The following is a 19,837-nucleotide window of genomic DNA, read 5'->3' on the forward strand; positions in this document are numbered from 1 at the left end:
AGTGTCACGCCCTGTGCTCGCGGCCCAATAAGCGCCCCCCGGCCAGAGGCCGCCACGGGGCTGGAGGGATCGCGGCCGGCTGAGCGGCGCCCCCGGGGAGCGGGGTAATGGCGGCGGCAGCAGGGGGGGGCTTTGGCGGCAGCAAGAAAATGGTGGAAATCTTCTACGACGTGGTGTCTCCGTATTCCTGGCTCGGGTTCGAGGTGAGGCGGGACAGACAGACCGAGAACCGCAGGGGGAGAGGGACGAGGGCAGCGGGGGCGGGGAAGAATAGACTTTAGGCCTGTGGAAGTCCTAGGAAATCCCCGGTGTTTCCTGAGTCTCCGAGCCCCAAGGTGCTTCCCCTCCGTGTCATTGCGGAATTTTCCCTGGCTGGCAGCAGGCCTGGTCCGGACCTTGCTGGAGAAATGGGAGATCATTTCTCCCCCACCGCTGCGCTTCTCTCCAGGAGAAGTGTGTGTGTAGTAAGAATAGTTTGCAAGGTCACAGCTCCCCTCTGTGTGTACTTACAGCTGGTTTGTTGGCCAGCTCTGGCTTACTTGGTTTCCTACAGGATTCCAGCTCTTGTTTTCTTTACAGAGGTGTGTTTGTGAAGTGAGCTGTAGCTCACGAAAGCTCATGCTCAAATAAATTGGTTAGTCTCTAAGGTGCCACAAGTCCTCCTTTTCTTCACGCTGACTGCGTTGCCTTGCCTGGAACAACCGAAGTTAGTACAACTGGATAAAAGCCAGCGAGGAGTGCTGACTGTTCACGGGAGAAAGTTACTCATTATACTTCAGAGAAGATTAATGTTCTACAGTTATTACTGGAGCACAGGTTATGAGCCTGATCTTGATCTTAATTACACAGGGCCTTTGGACTAAATTGAGCCCCATGGAAACTCAGTGAAATCAAAACCGTTTCAGGAACATCAGGAACCTACTGCACCTTACGCCTAAAGCTAGCTGGAAAATGCTGCTATTTTTTTTAATTTGCAATAATTCATTCCACACATTTGGAAGAGGAACCAGGTTTTGGGAGGGGTTGTCTTTGTTGTTTTTGTTTTATTTGTAGTTGGTTGAAAATGTTGTAAACAAACTTTTTAGTTTGCAGTTTCCCCCATTTCTCTCAACTATTTCCTGTTTCCATTTTGGCTAATGAAAGTGGGAGGAAAAGAAAGGAGAAAGGGGCAAGGAAACAAATTTTAACAACAAAGCCAAAAAATTCTCACTTTTGTCAAAAATTGAAAATTGTAACAAAACAAATTGCAGTAACTTTCTTTTTTTTTTTAAATGACCTTTGTTTGTCAATGTTTAGAATGAGAAATTTCAACCCACTCTATTTGTACAAGACTTACAAGGGTGACTTTAGGGATACACACATTGACATCATACCTGCCTAACCTCTGGTTTTTCAGGGATTTCTCTAGCCTAGTGGTGGTGTTTCCAAAATCTCAGGATGTTTGTTTTGGTTTTTTTTTTTTAATGATGCTTTGGGTGGCATGTATGTTGCTACCGTGAAAATGACATTAAAATCAAGGCAAAATTAAGGCAATCTGAGGCTACTAGTTATGTCTCAAGCAATAGATAGTGGGTTCAGTCTCCACTGCCAGTGACACACTTGGGGCATCACATTACACGCTCTTTAAAATGAAAATTGAGATTCTCATTTTATCACATGACTCCATAGCTGGGTCCTATAGCATCTATATCATCATCTGGTCCTGGATTAAATAGATTAGAGCAGCAATAAACAGAGTTGTTCTGTGAGACAGGCCCAGAGGAAATAGATCTAATTTATACTCATGAAGTGCTTAAAGAAAGGGGAGATGCTGTTATTTTCCTGATTTAAAAGAGAGAAATGAATCTGCTGTGTTATTTCTTCTTCCTGCTCCAGAGAGAAACCTGGGTGCAGTGGTGCATTTATCTCCATAGCTATCATTGGAGTGCATTTCACAGGGGTTTAGGGCTGCTTGATATTTTAATTCCTGGTCCCTCTGTAGGAATTTACAAACCTTCCCCACAGTATCACTGGCATGAAGATCTGAAGTGCCTTGCTGATCCCAGAGTTGATTTCTAATGGTCTCAGACAGATCAGGCTTTATCTGCTAGATGTATTTCAGTGCCCAGATCCTGGCTTCTGTCAGAGACTGGGCCCCTGGGCCTCATTGCAGGTCTTAGATGTTGTTTATCCATTATTATTTGTCCCATTGCAGGTGCTTTGCCGGTACCGGCACAACTGGAGCATTGAGTTGCGTTTTCGTCCTGCTTTCCTTGGAGGCATAATGAAGGAGACTGGTAGGTGTTCGACTGCTCCTGACCCTCAACAGAGAACATCTGGAACCTCCTGCAGAGTGTGGCTATGAGAGAGTGGAGATTCCATCTTGCACTCGAGCTCTGGCATGGCACTGCTGTGAGGGAGCTCACCACAGACCCCAAAATGGATTCTATGGGGAATATCACAGACCACTGAGACTCCCTGCTGTCATTAGCCAGGCATTGCTGAAGCCCTTCCATTCTACTCGGAGGTCTAAGGCTTTGTCTACACTAGCACTTTTGTTGGTCAGGAAACATCCCTCTCCCCCCTCCCCCCCAACTGACAAAAGTTTCACCAGCAAAAGCTATGTGGACATAGCTACTGCTGCTCGTTAGATTTAATTATGTCAGCGAGAGGGCTCTGTCATGAGTTCTGTTTCTGGCTCTGTTGGAGATTTGATTTGCCTGAAATCGCAAAGCACTTCATCTTGCTGTGCCTCAGTTTCTCACTTTTAAAATAGGGATAATGATCCTGACCCTCCTTAGTAAAGTGCTTTATGATGAACAGCACTTTACTGTACCCAAAAGTTTATTTATCTTTTAAAAACTGATTTAGCTGGTGCAAACTCCTTTGTGGACATTCTTATTGGTTTAAAACTGGTTATGTCAGTTTAGCACCTGCAAATTTACTGATGCAAGTGAAACTGAAGTAAGCCAGGTTTAAACTCATATAAGAGTGTACTCACACAAAGTTGCAACTGTTTTACTAAATCAATATAAAATTACACTTTTCGTTAGACTAGTTTAAACTTGTGTGTAGACCTGGCTTACCTCATTATAACTGGAATCTTCATTTTGTAATTTCACCTTTTCTGTAAGGTAACCAGCCCCCAGCGATGGTGCCCAAACGTGGGGAATACATGAAGAAGGATATAGAGAGGATGGCAAAATATTACCAGGTCCCACTGCAGCTCCCCAAGGATTTCTTTGGAAGTGTTATCAGAAAAGGTAAGTAGAGGAGGCTGCTTGGTCAGTGAGTTGACCTTTCACCTTAAGGAGCTCTGGGTCCAAATCTTACATAACATTTAATCTCATTTTCCCCCCTTCAATGTCCTCTTCTTCTTCCCCCATTTGTGATTTGTATGAAGTCAGTGCATAGCTTCGCATGAGTGGAAATTCCTACTTGGGAAAGGGCTGAGAGTGGGATAGCATAAGAGTTTCTGCAGATTGTGACTAAGGTGCTTTGGCAGAGCTGGGAGGGGGAACAGCTCAGGGTAGGAGGCAAGGAGGTAGGAGGCAAGCCCACAAGCTCTGTGACACTGTAATATTTTTTTTCATCACTGAATTACATGAGGCACAGATCTGTGTTTAAAAATAGCAAGTAGTTTTGCAAATAAAAGCAGTAAGTTCAGATCAGTCCTATTCACAGGGTCATGTTACTTGTGACTGTTCAGATGACAGCCAGAAATTCATGACAATATTCACAAATGCTGAAAATCTAAAATATTAGCACAAAAATTATTTGGTCAAAAATTCATACAGGAAAGCGTGTTCTTTGTTATTTACAGGGTGGATTTGATTTAAATCACTAGTCAGGAAGGCTCGATTATATAGAAATCATGATTAAAAAGTGCATTCTTGTTGGTTGTTATAACCTAAATACATATTCTTCGCAACTCAGATAGATGTAGGTTTCATTTTTAGAAGGTACACACTATACATTTTTTAAGTGATTTATTTTGAAAACTTTTCAGATTAGTTTTACAGCTATATCAGAAAATGAATGATTGTTTGGTTATTTCATTTACCAAAGATAATTGAAGCACTTCACCTCCCAATGACTTCGTAAATATCTCCAATTCAACGGTTAATCATTAATATTTGGAGGATTTTCTTGCCATACTGTATTAGGAGAAGAACATCACCAGACAGGCATTTAAATTGTTTTGTTTAACTAAAACAACAATGTTATGTGTTCTGGGTTTTTTCTTCAACAGCACACATATAATATTATAACAAAACAAACATATGAATTTTTGAATTTAGTTAAACATTCAAGATTTTTAAAATCAGGTTTGTTTTTGTTAAAATGGTTTCTAACTAAAATAGTTAAATGAAATATTTAAAAAAACCAAAAATTAAATCGACTGTCAGCCAGGTCAACATGAGAAACTTAAAATATTGGCTTCTGCAGCTAACTTAGTCGTCTTCACCTTCATTTTCCTGTTTGTTCATAATCTGTAAAAGAAAAACAAGCTTTCCTGCTTTTTCAGGTCCCAAATGATTTCTCAGTTTGGAATGAATTAGTCCAAAGTAAGAAAATATTCTTTCTACACTGGCAGAAGAAGCTACTGCTGTTAAAAATGAGATTATCACTTCAACAGTCTCTGAATCCAAGTGCTTAAGTGACTTCTACCAGCTCACTGGTGTGACTTTCTTTAAAACATCATCAGCAAACATATATTTCTTGAATGGTTTCACCCTTAGCTCTGAAGTTTATTATAGTTGGCATTCTGGAGGGATGATTGCTGGATGGCCATGTCATAGCCAACTCCTCTTCTTCAGCAGTTAAGGTTTGACCCGGTACCGAGTATTGAGAATATTTGCAAGAAAATGAGCTGGGGATAGTGCTTGTCCCATTTGTTTTTTAATGCTTGTAATCATAGAATCCTAGAATATCAGGGTTGGAAGGGACCTCAGGAGGTCATCTAGTCCAACCCCCTACTCAAAGCAGGACCAATCCCCAACTAAATCATCCCAGCCAGGGCTTTGTCAAGCCTGACCTTAAAAATATCTAAGGAAGGAGATTCCACCACCTCTCTAGTAACACATTCCAGTGTTCCACCACCCTCCTAGTGAAAAAGTTTTTCCTAATATCCAATCTAAACCTCCCCCACTGCAACTTGAGACCATTACTCCTTGTTCTGTCATCAGCTACCACTGAGAACAGTCTAGATCCATCCTCTTTGGAACCCCCTTTCAGGTAGTTGAAAGCAGCTATCCAGTCCCCCCTCATTCTTCTCTTCCGCAGACTAAACAATCCCAGTTCCCTCAGCCTCTTCTCATAAGTCATGTGTTCCAGTCCCCTAATCATTTTTGTTGCCCTCCGCTGGACGTTTTCCAATTTTTCCACATCCTTCTTGTAGTGTGGGGCCCAAAATTGGACACAGTACTCCAGATGAGGCCTCGCCAATGTCGAATAGAGGGGAACGATCACGTCCCTCGATCTGCTGGCATTGCCCCTACATATACATCCCAAAATGCCATTGGCCTTCTTGGCAACAACGGCACATTGTTGACTCATATCCAGCTTCTTGTCCACTGTAACCCGTAGGTCCTTTTCTGCAGAACTGCTGCCGACCCATTCGGTCCCTAGTCTGTAGCGGTGCATGGAGTTCTTCCGTCCTAAGCGCAGGGCTCTGCACTTGTCCGTGCTGAACCTCATCAGATTTCTTTTGGCCCAATCCTCCAATTTGTCTAGGGCCCTCTGTAATCTATCCCTCCCCTCCAGCGTATCTACCTCTCCTCCCAGTTGAGTGTCATCTGCAAACTTGCTGAGGGTGCAATCCACACCATCCTCCAGATCATTTATGAAGATATTGAACAAAACCGGCCCCAGGACTGACCCTTGGGGCACTCCACTTGATACCGGCTACCAACTAGACATGGAGCCTTTGATCACTGCCTGTTGAGCCCGACAATCTAGCCAGCTTTCTGTCCACCTTATCGTCCATTCATCTAGCCCATACTTCTTTAACTTGCTGGCAAGAATACTGTGGGAGACCGTGTCAAAAGCTTTGCTAAAGTCAAGGAACACCATGTCCACTGCTTTTCCCTCATCCACAGAGCCAGTTATCTTGTCATTAGAAGGCAATTAGATTAGTCAGGCATGACTTGCCTTTGGTGAATCCATGCTGACTGTTCCTGATCACTTTCCTCTCCTCTAAGTGCTTTAGAATTGGTTCCTTGAGGACCTGCTCCGTGATTTTTCCAGGGACTGAGGTGAGACTGACTGGCCTGTAGTTCCCAGGATCATCCTCCTTCCCTTTTTTAAAGATGGGCACTACATTAACCTTTTTCCAGTCATCCGGGACTTCGCCCGATCGCCATGAGTTTTCAAAGATAATGGCCAATGGCTCTGCAATCACATCTGCCAACTCCTTTAGCACTTTCGGATGCAACACATCTGGCCCCATGGACTTGTGCTCGTCCAGCTTTTCTAAATTGTCCCGAACCACTTCTTTCTTCACAGAGGGCTGGTCACCTCCTCCTCATGCTGTGCTGCCCAGTGCAGTAGTCTGGGAGCTGACCTTGTCCGTGAAGACAGAGGCAAAAAAAGCATTGAGTACATTAGCTTTTTCCACATCCTCTGTCACTAGGTTGCCTCCCTCATTCAGTAAGGGCCCCACGCTTTCCTTGACTTCCTTCTTGTTGCTAACATACCTGAAGAAACCCTTCTTGTTACTCTTAACATCTCTTGCTAGCTGCAACTCCAAGTGTGATTTGGCCTTCCTGATTTCACTCCTGCATGCCCGAGCAATATTTTTATACTCTTCCCTGGTCATTTGTCCAATATTCCACTTCTTGTAAGCTTCTTTTTTGTGTTCAAGACCAGCAAGGATTTCACTGTTAAGCCAAGCTGGCTGCCTGCCATATTTACTATTCTTTCTACACATTGGGATGGTTTGTCCCTGTAACCTCAATAAAGATTCTTTAAAATACAGCCAGCTCTCCTGGACTGTATTGTAACTCTGTCCTCGCATATTTCTCTTTTTAAGATCTCACTCTGTTCCTTCCCAATTTCTACAGCATCAGCAATAAAACAGCAATTTCCCTGCATTTTGTTCATGGCTGCAGAAATAGGCTTCAGGATATTCAGCATGTGGTCAACATTTCTCTTAAGCCCCATGTTGAGAACTTTGGCTGTGACAGTGCCATCTGTTTTTTCACAATTTTGTTCACAAACTGTCATCAGATTAGGCCAGTTCTTGATATAGTGCTCAAAACAGTCCACTACTGAGTTCCATCACACGTCTTGTGGGAGAGTTAGCTTTTTGTTCCTTCCACTTTTTTTTCAGAGCAGCTGCTGCAAAGTGGCTGTTATGGAAGTATTTTGCAATTTCAACTACATTAGCCTTTATTTCTGGAACACTGAAGTCTTTGGCTAGGAGGTGCATCAGATGAGCACTGCAACCGTATGTTATTAGCTTGTGACTCTCTTCTAAATAATTTCTTCTCATCTTGGATACATTTGCAGCATTCAATGTTTATTGGGGTGAACTTCCAGCAAGCTTAAATACAAGTTCCTTTTTCCTTATTTTTCGAATCCCAACTTACTTCCTGTTTGCCCCTAATTTATATAGTAATATTCTTAGCTATACCTTAACCAATCATTCTACTGAAATTTAACTAACCAATCCTAACATATTGTAACATGATTAGCTAACCAATTATATCCCACCACAATAATTAGATTACACCCAGCAAAATTAATTATACAGCAGACAGACAGAAACAATCACAGAACCAGAGATTATACAGACAAACAATAGCAAAGTGGGAACTATAATGACAAAACGATATAGAAGTGAGGATTTCACATCCCAGCTATTGATAAGTGAGTTCTTGCCAGACAGGATGCTATCAAACTAAGTTTCCTTTTACATTTTCTAGGCACTTCCCTTTCTCTGGAGGTGATAGGAATACAATCCTGTCCTGATAGTGCCTGACAGCCCAATAGCACCTTATTTCAATGTGACTAGTTTGGAATGTGAGGATGTGACTGTTTGCTTCCTAGCTTATGGCTGCCTCTGCTGCTTAGCCTAAGAACAGGGCCTCAGACTGTCACAGTAAGAGAAGGACCTTACACTGGCAGACAGTGATTTTGATTCTTTCTTTTATACCTCTAACTAGCCAAGTGATAAGAATACACCTAAATTCTTAAAGTACAGGCCTTTACAGACAGGCCTGAATATCTATATCCTAACATAAGTATTCTGCTGTGTGTGCATTTCCTGATGTATCATATTGTTTCTGTAAGGAAGACATTCCCTTCTTCTGTTGTCACAAGCACATATAACAGGATCATTGCGGACATTGCTCCACCCATCAAGACTCAGGTTAACAATTTTACCCTCTAGACCTTTTGCACACTGCTCAATTTCTCTTTCATACACTTTATCCAGCAATTTGCCTGCAACATCTGCTCTGTTGGGTGTACTCTATCCTGTTCTTAATGACTGAACCATGTTATTGAAGTGTGGGCTCTCAATCACACAGAAAGGAGAGGTTTCAGAGTAACAGCCGTGTTAGTCTGTATTCGCAAAAAGAAAAGGAATAATTGTGGCACCTTAGAGATTAACCAATTTATTTGATCTTAAGCTTTCGTGAGCTACAGCTCATTTCATCGGATGCATAATGTGGATACTTTCCACATACTGCATACTTTCCACAGTATACATCCGATGAAGTGAGCTGTAGCTCACGAAAGCTTAAGATCAAATAAATTGGTTAGTCTCTAAGGTGCCACAAGTACTCCTTTTTCTTTTTATGGAAAGGAGAGTTTGTTGCATAAACAAACGGCAATTTTTTCATCAATTACCACTTTTTGTAGACTGCTGGTTCTTATCACAAACTTATCTATGGTTGTTTCTGGATGATTTTTTTTTTCTTTTCTTTTTGCTACAGGTGATATACTGTGGCTATGTGACATACATGATGTGACTGAAACACTATCATTGGCAGATAACTCTGAAACTATAGAAAATGATGGTGATCTTGAAGGTGGATAGTCTTCAGAATCCTGCATGTTGAGGATGGATTTTCCTAAACAAAATGAGTCAATGCAGTTATTTAATTATTATTACCATACTGCTCATTTAGTATTACTCCATTGCATTCACTGACACTCAGTACTACTTTAAAGGTGAAATTGTAAAAGGAAGATCTGCCTATTTCAGCTATTTATTTTTTATCACAACTGCATCTAAAATGATAGTACCATAGAGTAACAACTGTATTTTTTGTTCAAACATGATAATTTAAGAATAGTCCAGAAGGAAGACAAGCAGTCATTAAGAAAGAAGTATGAAATAAAAAAGTTTACCAACCTGAAGATCCTGCATGTTCAGACATGTTCCTTTCATCATCTTCAACGCAGCTTCCTCCTGAAAAGGAACACTTCTCATGATGTTGTTTCATTTGGCAACCAGGCCCTGTATTTCTTTGTTGCACTGTTTGCATTTTGCACGCATACCGGTCTTACCCACAGGTAGAGGAACTTCATTAAAATATTCCCAAACTGGGTCTCTTTTACGGCCTGCTGCCATTATAGGTTTTCCCTTCTAGTGAGAGAATGGTATGGTAGATCTCAAATAATGAATACTACACTCAGAAGGACCTCAAGACTTCTGGAATATGCCGCTCAAGCAGTTTCACTTTTTTTGTTTCTACTGCCTGTCCCTCCCTTCTGACATTTATCTCCAAGCTTCTTCTCCTTGTCCAGATCTATTCCGCCCCCAACAATCTTCTGTTCATTGAACTTTTTTAAACTTTGCACTTTTAGAGAGAGGTAAGGGATTGACTCTGTGTCCACAAATTTGCAGAGAGACAGTAGGGTTGAGATCTGTTATTTCTCCCCTCTATATTTTACTTATTTAAAAACATTTTTGCTGTTAACATCTCTGGAGACACACATCCACAGTTTGAGAACTGCAAAACTCAGCATCTCTGATGGTATCGTCTAGACTGAGCACTGAGTCACAGGGGGTAGATAGAAAGATTAACCTAAATAATCTATACAGAAGCCCCTGGAACCCCATGAGATTGGGTCCCTAATCCATGAACTATGGAACTCATTTACAAACCTTTTCTTAAACATTACATGAATATATTGTCTCATACTATAGAATTAGAATTTATAATTCCCTATTCCATGATGAGATATCTTTGAGTTATATTGTTTCTTAATTAAAACAGTCTTTAGATGGGTTTTTTCCTCAAAAAGCATTTTATCAAAATCTGATTTTAATAACTTCTTTTTAAAAAAAAAAAACATTGATTTTTTTTATTCACCCTGGTTATTTATTATACTACTGCTTCAAAAAAGTTTCCATCATCAAAGCAGAGTGCAGAACCAATTCCATGTGACTTAGGTGACCAGCCACACGCAACCAGAAACAAATTGCAACTGACTGAAGTGAATGGTTTACAACAACCCTGCATAGGCTGAAAATTCTTCATCAAGTTTATTGATTATTTAGAAATAATGAATAGATCAGTGGGAATCAGGATAGACTTTTGAATGAGTCACTCAACAGAAATGGGGCTGAATTCAAAACAAGTATTACTCGCAATGAATAGTTTGACCTGTTCTAATAGAGAGGGTTAAGACCCCAAGGACTGGTGCCACTGTACATTGGACATCCATGAATATAACTAGTGCTCAAGATATTAATACTGCTACTTCTTAGCACGTAACTTGAAATCTGCCATGTGCAGTTCATACATTAGTGAGCTAGTGCCTAACGTGCAGAGAAGCTGAGTACCCACAGTTCTGGTTAAAATCAGTGGAATTGAGGATGTTGAGCACCTCTGAATATCAGGTCCTATTTGTCTCTAGTTGGACTTCCAATTTGGAGGTCCCAGACCTAGAAGCAACTCTGGAAAGTTTGGCCCATGATGTTTTTGGCCATAACAAACTTTGAGTCCACTCTCCATCTGAAACCAGTGAAGACTGTGTTCAGCAAGCTATTCCCATAGATGAATCCCAACTACGTCCCTTTCCTAGAGCACCCTCTCCCTGTTCGGACCCTGCTGCAGACTTGAGTAGCTAACTCCTTGGGACAGTCCCAAGGAAATCCCATACAGAAGTAGGCTTCTTATGAACATTGGCAAGAGTTTCATTAATGGCCTTTTTGCTCCTTCGGGACATTCCCAGGGCAGTGGCAGACTTCATTGGTTGATGCTGTTCCTATGCCTCCTCAATATGTCTTTCTGTCTTTCACATCAAACTTAGGGAGCCTTTCTGCCATGCGCTTTATCACAGCCGTGGATATGACACAGCCACAGTTCCTGGAGCCCGTGTCCAGAGAGCTCTGGATGCGCATCTGGTCCCGGGTGAGTACTTCTGCATATCCCCAATCCAGCTCCTTTCCCCATCTTCCTGACCCTCCTCTATCCACAACCATGTAGTGTCAGCAGGAGGGTTGAAATCTGTGGTTCAGGGTCCAATCCAAGGAAAGCACTACATTTCAAGTCAATTTCAGTTTCTGTTTCTTTCAGTGTGTGGATGCTGCACCAATAGTTAATTCCAGAGTCCACATAATCCAGTTCCAGTTTGGGTGAATGGGATCTTTTCCTCTTTCCTGTGGGAAATTCTCCAATAGGATCCCTGTCCTCAGCTGAGTTTTTCTGACTCCATCCCTGCAGGAAAACAGGGTCACTGTGAGAAATTCCCTTTGTAGATTCAACATCTTGTTCATAAACATTTAACCATTTGATTTACTCCTCCTCCTGCTCTCACCAGGATGAAGATATCACCCAACCAGAGAGTATATTGGCAGTAAGTTTCTCCCTGTCGCTACTGCTTCTACATTCATTTGTTGTGATTTATTGGATGTGGGTCTTAGGGTTACCGTCTGTGGAGACAAATAATTTTCACTGCCTGTGGATTTTTTAAGGGATCATTTGGAGTTATCAGGAAATTCCCTTAGGGAAAATGTGACTCCCATGTCAGTGACTCCAATCCCCTAAGTCTGTGGAAATGTGGGGGTAATTTCCCAAGTAACTTTGGTGCATTTTATTGCCAGGCCTAGGGTGGATATTTAGGTACCAGTGCATTCCCTAGCAGGATGCCCCGGAATAGGCAGTGGATACACAATTAAAATATAATTAATAAACAGTAATAAAGCCAGGAGCAATGTTCAAGAGGGAGCTCAGGGAAGGGAATGGGTTTGCTTCTATAAAAGGCTTTTAACTTGAATTAAAATTTTATTCAGAAGGCAGATTGTAGAGGGGGCAGTGGTGGTGGTGTTGCTGGGCTCCATTCTCAAACCCCAATTTCTTGGTATGCCTTTCTTTGAAGTTGCTTTGAAATAGTGTCAGTTCTTCTTTTCCTCAGTTCCACTCTCTGCATCCTGCCTCTTCTGTTTGTTAGATCTCTGGCTATAATGCAGAGATAGGCAGAAGACAGTTTTCAGATCTGAACCAGGATTAGTTTTGGGGTTTGTGTTTGGGGACAAATCAAGGCCACAGTTCCAATTTGATCCCAAACTAGGATCTCATATTCTAGCCCTAGATGGTAGCCAAGTATTAGCTCCCACCTTAATTTTACAAACGCTATTTTTACGACTACTCTTATATAGCACTTTTCATCAGTATATCTCAAAGCAGAGAGGTTGCAGAAGATTATTTTAGGCAGTGTTAGCGTGAGAATCCAGGTCTCTAAAAGTCTTAAGCTATGTCTACACTGCTAAGTTGTTGTTGTTTTTTTTTACCAAAAGTTATGCCACTTTTATTAAAGCTCTTTAATTAAACTGCTGTTGCATGTCCACACTCTGCTGCTTGTGTCGCTGGAGTGCATCCAAACTAGCAGCTCTTGCTATTACTATTACAAGAGAGCAGTGCACTGTGGGTAGCTATCCCACTGTGCAACTGGCTGGGTGCTTTGGGAAGGGTTTGCAGTGCCTCACCTGATGCAGGTTTCTCAATCCCATTTTTCCACGGGCATCCTAATAGATTGCCAGTCACTTTTCAACTGAAGTGTGGAGGGTAGCAGGGGAGAGTGTGTGTGTGTCTCCTCATGCTGTCTCGTAAATTCAGACAGCCACCAGAAACAATCAGTCCTGGGGAAAACCCAACATCAGCCCCTGCCTCCCTCCCTCCCTCCCTGGCTCTGGGACAGACAGACACGCACCCAACCCTGCCTGCCTCTGTGTTTAGTGTGGGAGACAGCAGGAACATTCCATGTTAATGATTTGCTCTTTGTTTCCCTGGAGCGGAGCAGCACAGCGTGCTGACTGTCAGAATGGAGCTTTGAAAGGGGAGGGGTGCATGCCCGCAGGGCTACTGAGTTCAAAACAATGAGCAGAGCGGTTACTTCAGGCATTGTGGGACACCTCCAGAGGCCAATGACAGCGATAAAAGCAAGCAAGATGTTTACGCTGGCACTTTGGCGATAAAAAACCTTACCACTCTTGTCTAGGTGGTTTTATTAAAATGCTGCAACTGAGGAGATTTGTCTCAAAAAGTGGCTTTGTAGTATGTGCATCTCTGCTGTTTCATCACCAAAAGCTGCCTTTTGGTGAAAAAACTTGGCAGTGTAGACTAGCCCTTAGCCACACAGTCACACTACCTTTCAGAATAAATGTTCTAGGTATATGTGCTGTGGCTTGTCCTGTCTCTTTTCCCTCTTAGACCAGAGCTAGAACTCAGAACATCAGCTCTCCAATAGTCTACTTCTTCCTAGCAAATGTAAATCCAATGGGAAAGGATGTGTCAAGGCCACTCTTAGTGGCTGGTCCACATAGTAATTAGCAGTTACTCCTGTAGCTCAAGCAATAAAGCTGTGTGCTGTTGAACTGAGGCTTTAACTATGTGAGAAAGTTGCACCAGTTTAATATAAGGTGTGAATTCAAAATAAAGTAGCTAAATTGGAGCAAACCCCTGTCTAGATACTTATTTTGGTTTGGGAGCAGTTTTTTTCAGGTTAGCATTAATTGATGGGAACAGGTTTAAGCTAAACAGAAATAAGCAACCCTCAGAATGAAATAAGAGCAGGGAGTTGCAAACCACTTTACATTCAACTGGTGCAGCTTATTTGTATAGCCAAGGCCTGAATATCCAGGTTCAACCCTGCTGATGGTCCATTTTGTGGACTTTATGGTTACATGTGAGAGAATTTGTTCAAGTTGTGTTTTTTTTTGTTTTTTTTCTTTAAATGGGGTTCTTTCATTGACACAGGGAGATTTTATAGTAAAGATCTTTATAATCTGTACATTATGTTGTGACGCAGTAAGATATGGGTGTCCCACTTTTGGGCCCTATGTCTCACGTTTTGATTGTTGGCATCACACCATGGCAGATTTGAAGTTTGAGAAGTTCACTGCTAGAACAAGGGATGAGGATCCTCTTTTTGTCTCCAATGAAGTAGAACATGCGTTGCCCTTCTGTACCAACATTCCAGTTCTGAAGATCACCCACCAACTTCCAGTTAGGCTTACTGAGTTTGGTCTCTGTCATGCAGTGTCACTCCTCGTTCCTCTCTTGCTGTGTTTAGCAGGTTCCTTCCAATACTGTTTTGACACTTTTAATACATTAATACTCATCTTCATCTTCTTTTCCACTACAGCACTTCATCCGTCTTAGTTCGTATGTTGAAAGTACTTAACTTGAACTAAGCGTAATCTCGCTTTCTCCCTTTTGCTAGCTAATTGAAAGCCCACCTAACAAGAGCTGCATATTTTGAGCCTGGGAGGTGATATCCCTTCATCTTCATATTCAAAAGTCACTCGGAATAGGTGATGTAACCAGGCAGTGGGAGAAAGTAGGCCAGACGTCCTGCCAGAGAGATGTTGTAGGAGGAATAATTGTGTGACAACAGATCTTCAAGCAATGAAGCTGCATGTAATTTATTATGTAACTATCATGAAAACAGCGGCTGTTCTTATTTTCTGTCTGTCTGCCTCCTCAGGCTGCAGGGGAGGCTGGGTTACCCTCAGCGCTGGCCCAGAAGCTACTGGCAATGACCTCAACCCCTGAGGTGAAGAATCGCCTGAAGGCGACAACAGAGGAGGCACTGAAATATGGGGTGAGAAGCTCCCATTGCCACATGGGATTAGATGTGTGTGTTCCTTTCCCAGCAGTGATATTGTGGGTCAAGGCAGGATGAAAGGGTAGATCAGAATACACAAGGATCCCATTGCTCTCAGACTTTTTTGTATTTTAAACACACATCTTGCAAGCCAGCTCAATACCCTCAGTATTAGTGCAGGAAACTATCTTTTGGGAAACCCAGGTCTGATTCCTGGCCCATTCCAAGGGAGGTGTCAAGGGACTGGCATGCCAGAAACCAGAGGTAGTGCCTGGGATCACTGCTCTCCACTACCATGCATGAAGGCGTGGTTTGATTCTGATTCCTTTTCTCTCAGTCCCATGGGATGACAGGGCCATAAGAGTTTTGCAGAATTCAGGCTTGGTGCATGGGACCCAGATTTGAGATAGAGAAAGAAGAAAGGAAGGGAAAGGGAAAAAGAAAGTGAGAGCGTGAGGGAGGAGGAAAGGCGATACAGTTCTTTGTAGAAGTTTTTCTTAGAACTGGTCTTGTGCTTATTCGTCTCTTTGTGATTCTCCCTGTTTTGTCTCCATGGGGGCATTAGGCGTTTGGAATGCCAGCAGTTGTGGCCCATGTTAATGGTGAATCTCACCTCTTCTTTGGCTCTGATCGTTTAGAGCTCCTGGGCAATGTTATAGGTGAGTGTTTCTAGTAACATTTCCCTCTGTTTTCTCTCCCTGGTAATTATCCATCTGCTCTAATGGGATGTGTAATGTGACAAACAAATTAACACTCTGGGGGTATGTCTACACTGCAATTAAAAACCCATGGCTGGCATGTGCCAGCTGGCTCAGGCTAAGGGGCTGTTTAATTACAGTGTAGACAATCGGGCTCAGACTGGAGCCCAAGCTCTAGGAACCTGCAAAGGGGGAGGTTCCAGACCTCGGGCTGTAGCCTAAGCCCGAATGTCTGCACCACAATTAAAGAGCCCTGCAGCCTGAGCCCTAGTCAGGTAGCACAGGTCAGCCTTGGGTGTCTAATTGCAGTGTAGACATACTCAGAGAATCAGAATCTCCTTCCCTCTTGGGCCAGGGGAAGGGAGAGCTATATCTTTGTATCATCTGCATGTTATCAATTATTTTACATTTTCTTCCAGATCATTGATGATAATAGTGAATATCATTATACCAAGAACTGATCCCTGAAGGATCCCAGTGAAGGCACCCCAAGTACTTAAGTCTCAGTTAGTAGCTACATGTTGAAACCTGTCAGTTACCCAGCTTTTAACCCATTGAGCCATATTGATTTTGAGTAGCACTCACGTTTAAATCAGAATATCAGGTGGTATTAATTCAAATGTCTTACCTAAATCCACATCTCCACAGAGTTACCTTTATCTACCAGACTTGAAATCTTTTCAAGAATTATATAAAATTTGTTTGACCGGACTCTCCATTATTTTTGCCTGGGCTTTGTTAGACTGACTAGCCCTTAATTATCCAAATCATCCTATTTACCCTTTTTAAGGATTGGCCTGACAGTGGCTTTCTTCCACTTCTGTCCTTTCTAGTTTTCCTAGGGTTCTTAAAAATTAACATCAGTGGACCAAAGAGCGCCTTGATAAGGTCTTCTAAAACTCTTGGTTACAAATCAATCAGATCAGCTAATTTTACAATGTTTAACATTAGAATCATAGAATATCAGGGTTGGAAGGGACCTCAGGAGGTCATCTAGTCCAACCCCCTGCTCAAAGCAGGACCAATCCCCAATTAAATCATCCCAGCCAGGGCTTTGTCAAGCCTGACCTTAAAAACTTCTAAGGAAGGAGATTCTACCACCTCCCTAGGTAAGTTGTGTAACATCCTCCTTAGTTAGTAGAAGTTGTGTAACATGCTCCTTAGTTACCACTGTAAAAGAAGGTAATGCTTGTCTGATTAACTCCACTTTGGTGGCAATATTCCTTTTCCCCATGCCAGCCCCCTCCCCAGTGATGAGGTTACATGTTGAGCTCTGCCTCTGCTGGCAGAATGTCTGGAGACTGATGACCAGATGCTCAGCTGGGGAATGGTGCAGCTACACACTATGGACTAAATCCCCAGCTAAAGATCCAGACTTTAAAAAAAAAAAATAAAAAAAATTGAAGCCTTCCCAGTCACCTGATGTCCTGTTTTAAGACTGTCGTCCTGTTTTAAGACTGTCGGCATCTCCGAGGTGCCATTCTCACGCTACTGTAGCTGATTAAGGTGGAATTTTGAAAATTAATTGTAGGTGCTGGACAGGAAATTGCAACTAGCTAAGTCAAGTAAAAGTTTATTTTTGGTATAAAGTGGCAAAAAAAATTGAGCTCAGGTGAGACCCTGTATTTGTTGGGTGTAATAGCTGAGGAACCACCTGTCCAAATCATTTCAAATCTGACAGAAGAATATACCTCAATCCTAGACTTACCCTAGTAAAGGGAAATCAGCCTAAAACTTGTTTATGGATTTTAGCAAGGAGAAAGGGAACAAATTCAGGATTACAATGGAGACCTATTACTACCAGGACTTCATTAATCCTAAAATGAGAGGGGTTCTAGTTCCATTTCCATAGCAGACAGTCCAGTTGGATGTGTATTCTGCTTAGCTTATAGTTTTGTGATTTCTTTTTTGTTCTAAAATAACTTTGATTTTAATTAAGAGAACTGGCATAGGTTGTGGTGACCGTAAAAAAACAAAACACAGCATTACCCACTGTTGGATGAGCCAGAAAAAGGGAAACTGAATTTCAACCTCAGATTTGGCAGTGTTTGGGGAGTGGCGTGTCAGTCATGGGAAATGAGTTCATGATCCCTTTTTGACCTAGCACTGGGAGGAAACTGGCTAAGGGATGCCAGGCTTGATGACAGACTCCATAGCCCATCCTTAACCCCCAGATCTTAACATTCAAGCTTATCTTTGGTGCTGGGCAGTACATGTCAGGTAGCAAAGTCCAGTAGCCTAGATGTGAAAAGCTCTGCATCCCATTAATTACGTTCCCATTCCAGCACAATTACCCATTCCATGAGGAGGAAGGGCAGCCTTACCCTGCAACCCACCCCCAGTATCAGGATTTAATTTATGTTGGCTTTTCTTACAGGAGAGAAATGGCTGGGACCAGTTCCTGCAGCTTCAAAACCCAGGATGTGAGAAATCCAGGTGCAATATGAAACAACCAGAAAATAAGTGACTAAAATTCAAATGAAGCAGTAACATCCATGCCTGAGACGTGGCATCTAGGGTCCCAGAGGGTCTGGGAGAAGAGCAGTGATGTTCCCCTGGAATCCTCTGTCAGAAGAATAATGGGGACTCTAGTTCTACTGAGGTAGAGTTCTGTGATAGACTGAGACTGATTTTTCACCATACAGAGAGATTTTTCCAGGCAGGTTGGGGATGTGGTGACATTTTGGTGAGTGAAATGTTAATACAGGGTCATGGGCAGTGGCAGAGCTCTGGCTGGCTGATAAGGGTGATTGAAATCTTGTCTCACTAGTAGTCTGCAGTCTGAAAGTGCGCTGCTGAGAACAACTCAGTTTGTTTCACCCTGTGAAGTGTAAATGCTTGTCAGGATTTTGTCTCAATCTACCCAAGGTGGGCAGTATTTGGTGATCAGTGGGAACTGCTAGGGGCACTACAGCTGTAAGTTTTATATATTCCAACTCTCCTGACCTGGCTGCAGGAAATTGTTTTCAGGCTGAGAGCTCAGAGCAGGGTTTGAGTCCTGTCTGTATCAGTGCCTTGCAGCTCAGCCCGTATTGCCAGTCCATTGCCTCATTATCTCTGCATTGCTGTGCACTTGAACGCCTCTCATGTGGTTGTTGTATAATGTAATTCTCTCTCTCTCTCATTATCTGAATCCCTCACTTGGAATAAATTTCATCTGATTGTTAGCCTGGACACTGGCTGATTATTCCCCCACAAAGTGCAATTTATTCTACTCGTGGAATCCTCAGCCCCGATTTAGGTGCCTCACAAAATAAGAAACAAATACAGCAATATCTAGGTCTCTATATCAGAACAGACCAATATCTCAAGTGGCCTAGTGACCTGTCTGCCATATCACCTCTAGGAGTCACCACTTCCTTGGCTGAGCATGTTTGGGCTAGGAGACCGCTCTCCCTGGCGTGAGTGTGACTTGGCTGGGAGCCACAACAGCCTGGGTGACTGATTTTTTTCTCTCTCCTGGGCAGTGTCGGGGATGGGACACATACCAGGGTTGGCGAAGGACTGTTGCTTTGGAATTGGGGACTAGCACTGTGAGAGGTCCCCTCCCGTGGGTGAAGCAAGCTCTTTTTCTCTCCTCCTCCTTTCACCCCTCACTTCCCCCTCCCCCATGCAACCCCGCCCAAAAATGACAACAAACTATACAATGCCCTGAATTGTCTTAGCATCATGAGCATTTTTAGAGGACTGTAGCGTGAAGATGTGAGCGTGCCAATAACAGCCTCACAGAGCCCAGGGTCGGTTGGCCACAATCTCCTTTTATTGCGAGCCCAAGATGCCACACACACACACACCACAAGCATGGAGCGAGGGTCAGATATTCACATTTACACATCTTGCTACTGCAGGGTACAGAGAGTGGAGGGCAGAGAGAGAAAAGGGAGAAGACACTGAGGGAAAATGAACTCCTCAAGGACGAGGCTGGGGAACTCATCAGGTACTGTAAGAAGAATGACTCCCAACTGGACAATGTTTCCTACAATAAGTTTGCCGTGTGATGAAAGATGGGGGAAGGAGAGACCTTCATGTACACACATTCTGAGGGGACGGGCATAGCTCTCAATGGCTTCAGGGCCTGGGCCTCTCTTTAAATG

The 19,837-nt window shown here is 42.8% G+C and overlaps 2 protein-coding genes across 6 annotated transcripts in view; one reads left to right on the plus strand and one right to left on the minus strand.

Moving 5' to 3' along the window:
* CSTA (cystatin A) overlaps nt 1-668 on the minus strand; it is a 56,783-nt gene extending 56,115 nt beyond the window's left edge. For both annotated transcript variants that reach the window (XM_078848680.1, XM_073310754.2), the window contains exon 1: nt 511-668. The gene's annotated coding sequence lies outside the window, so the exon portion shown is untranslated. The remainder of the gene's footprint in view (nt 1-510) is intronic.
* LOC140897715 (glutathione S-transferase kappa 1) lies at nt 11-18,910 on the plus strand. 4 transcript variants are annotated; one of them, XR_012154794.2, is made up of 9 exons: nt 11-203; nt 2,195-2,276; nt 3,114-3,242; nt 11,251-11,351; nt 11,761-11,796; nt 14,926-15,042; nt 15,611-15,704; nt 16,163-16,249; nt 18,121-18,910. XR_012154794.2 is itself a non-coding variant. In XM_073310674.2 (8 exons), the coding sequence occupies exons 1-8, from the start codon at nt 108-110 to the stop codon at nt 18,168-18,170; spliced, it is 705 nt and encodes a 234-aa protein (XP_073166775.2). In that variant the 5' UTR covers nt 12-107; the 3' UTR covers nt 18,171-18,910. The 4 variants fall into 4 exon arrangements, 2 of the variants coding, with proteins under 2 accessions (XP_073166775.2, XP_073166785.2); XR_012154792.2 differs by having other exon boundaries at nt 16,163-16,235; XM_073310674.2 differs by lacking the exon at nt 16,163-16,249 and having other exon boundaries at nt 12-203.
* Nucleotides 18,911-19,837: the final 927 nt, after the last annotated feature.

Source organism: Lepidochelys kempii, chromosome 1, assembly GCF_965140285.1.
Source record: "Lepidochelys kempii isolate rLepKem1 chromosome 1, rLepKem1.hap1, whole genome shotgun sequence".
Taxonomy (NCBI): domain Eukaryota; kingdom Metazoa; phylum Chordata; order Testudines; family Cheloniidae; genus Lepidochelys; species Lepidochelys kempii.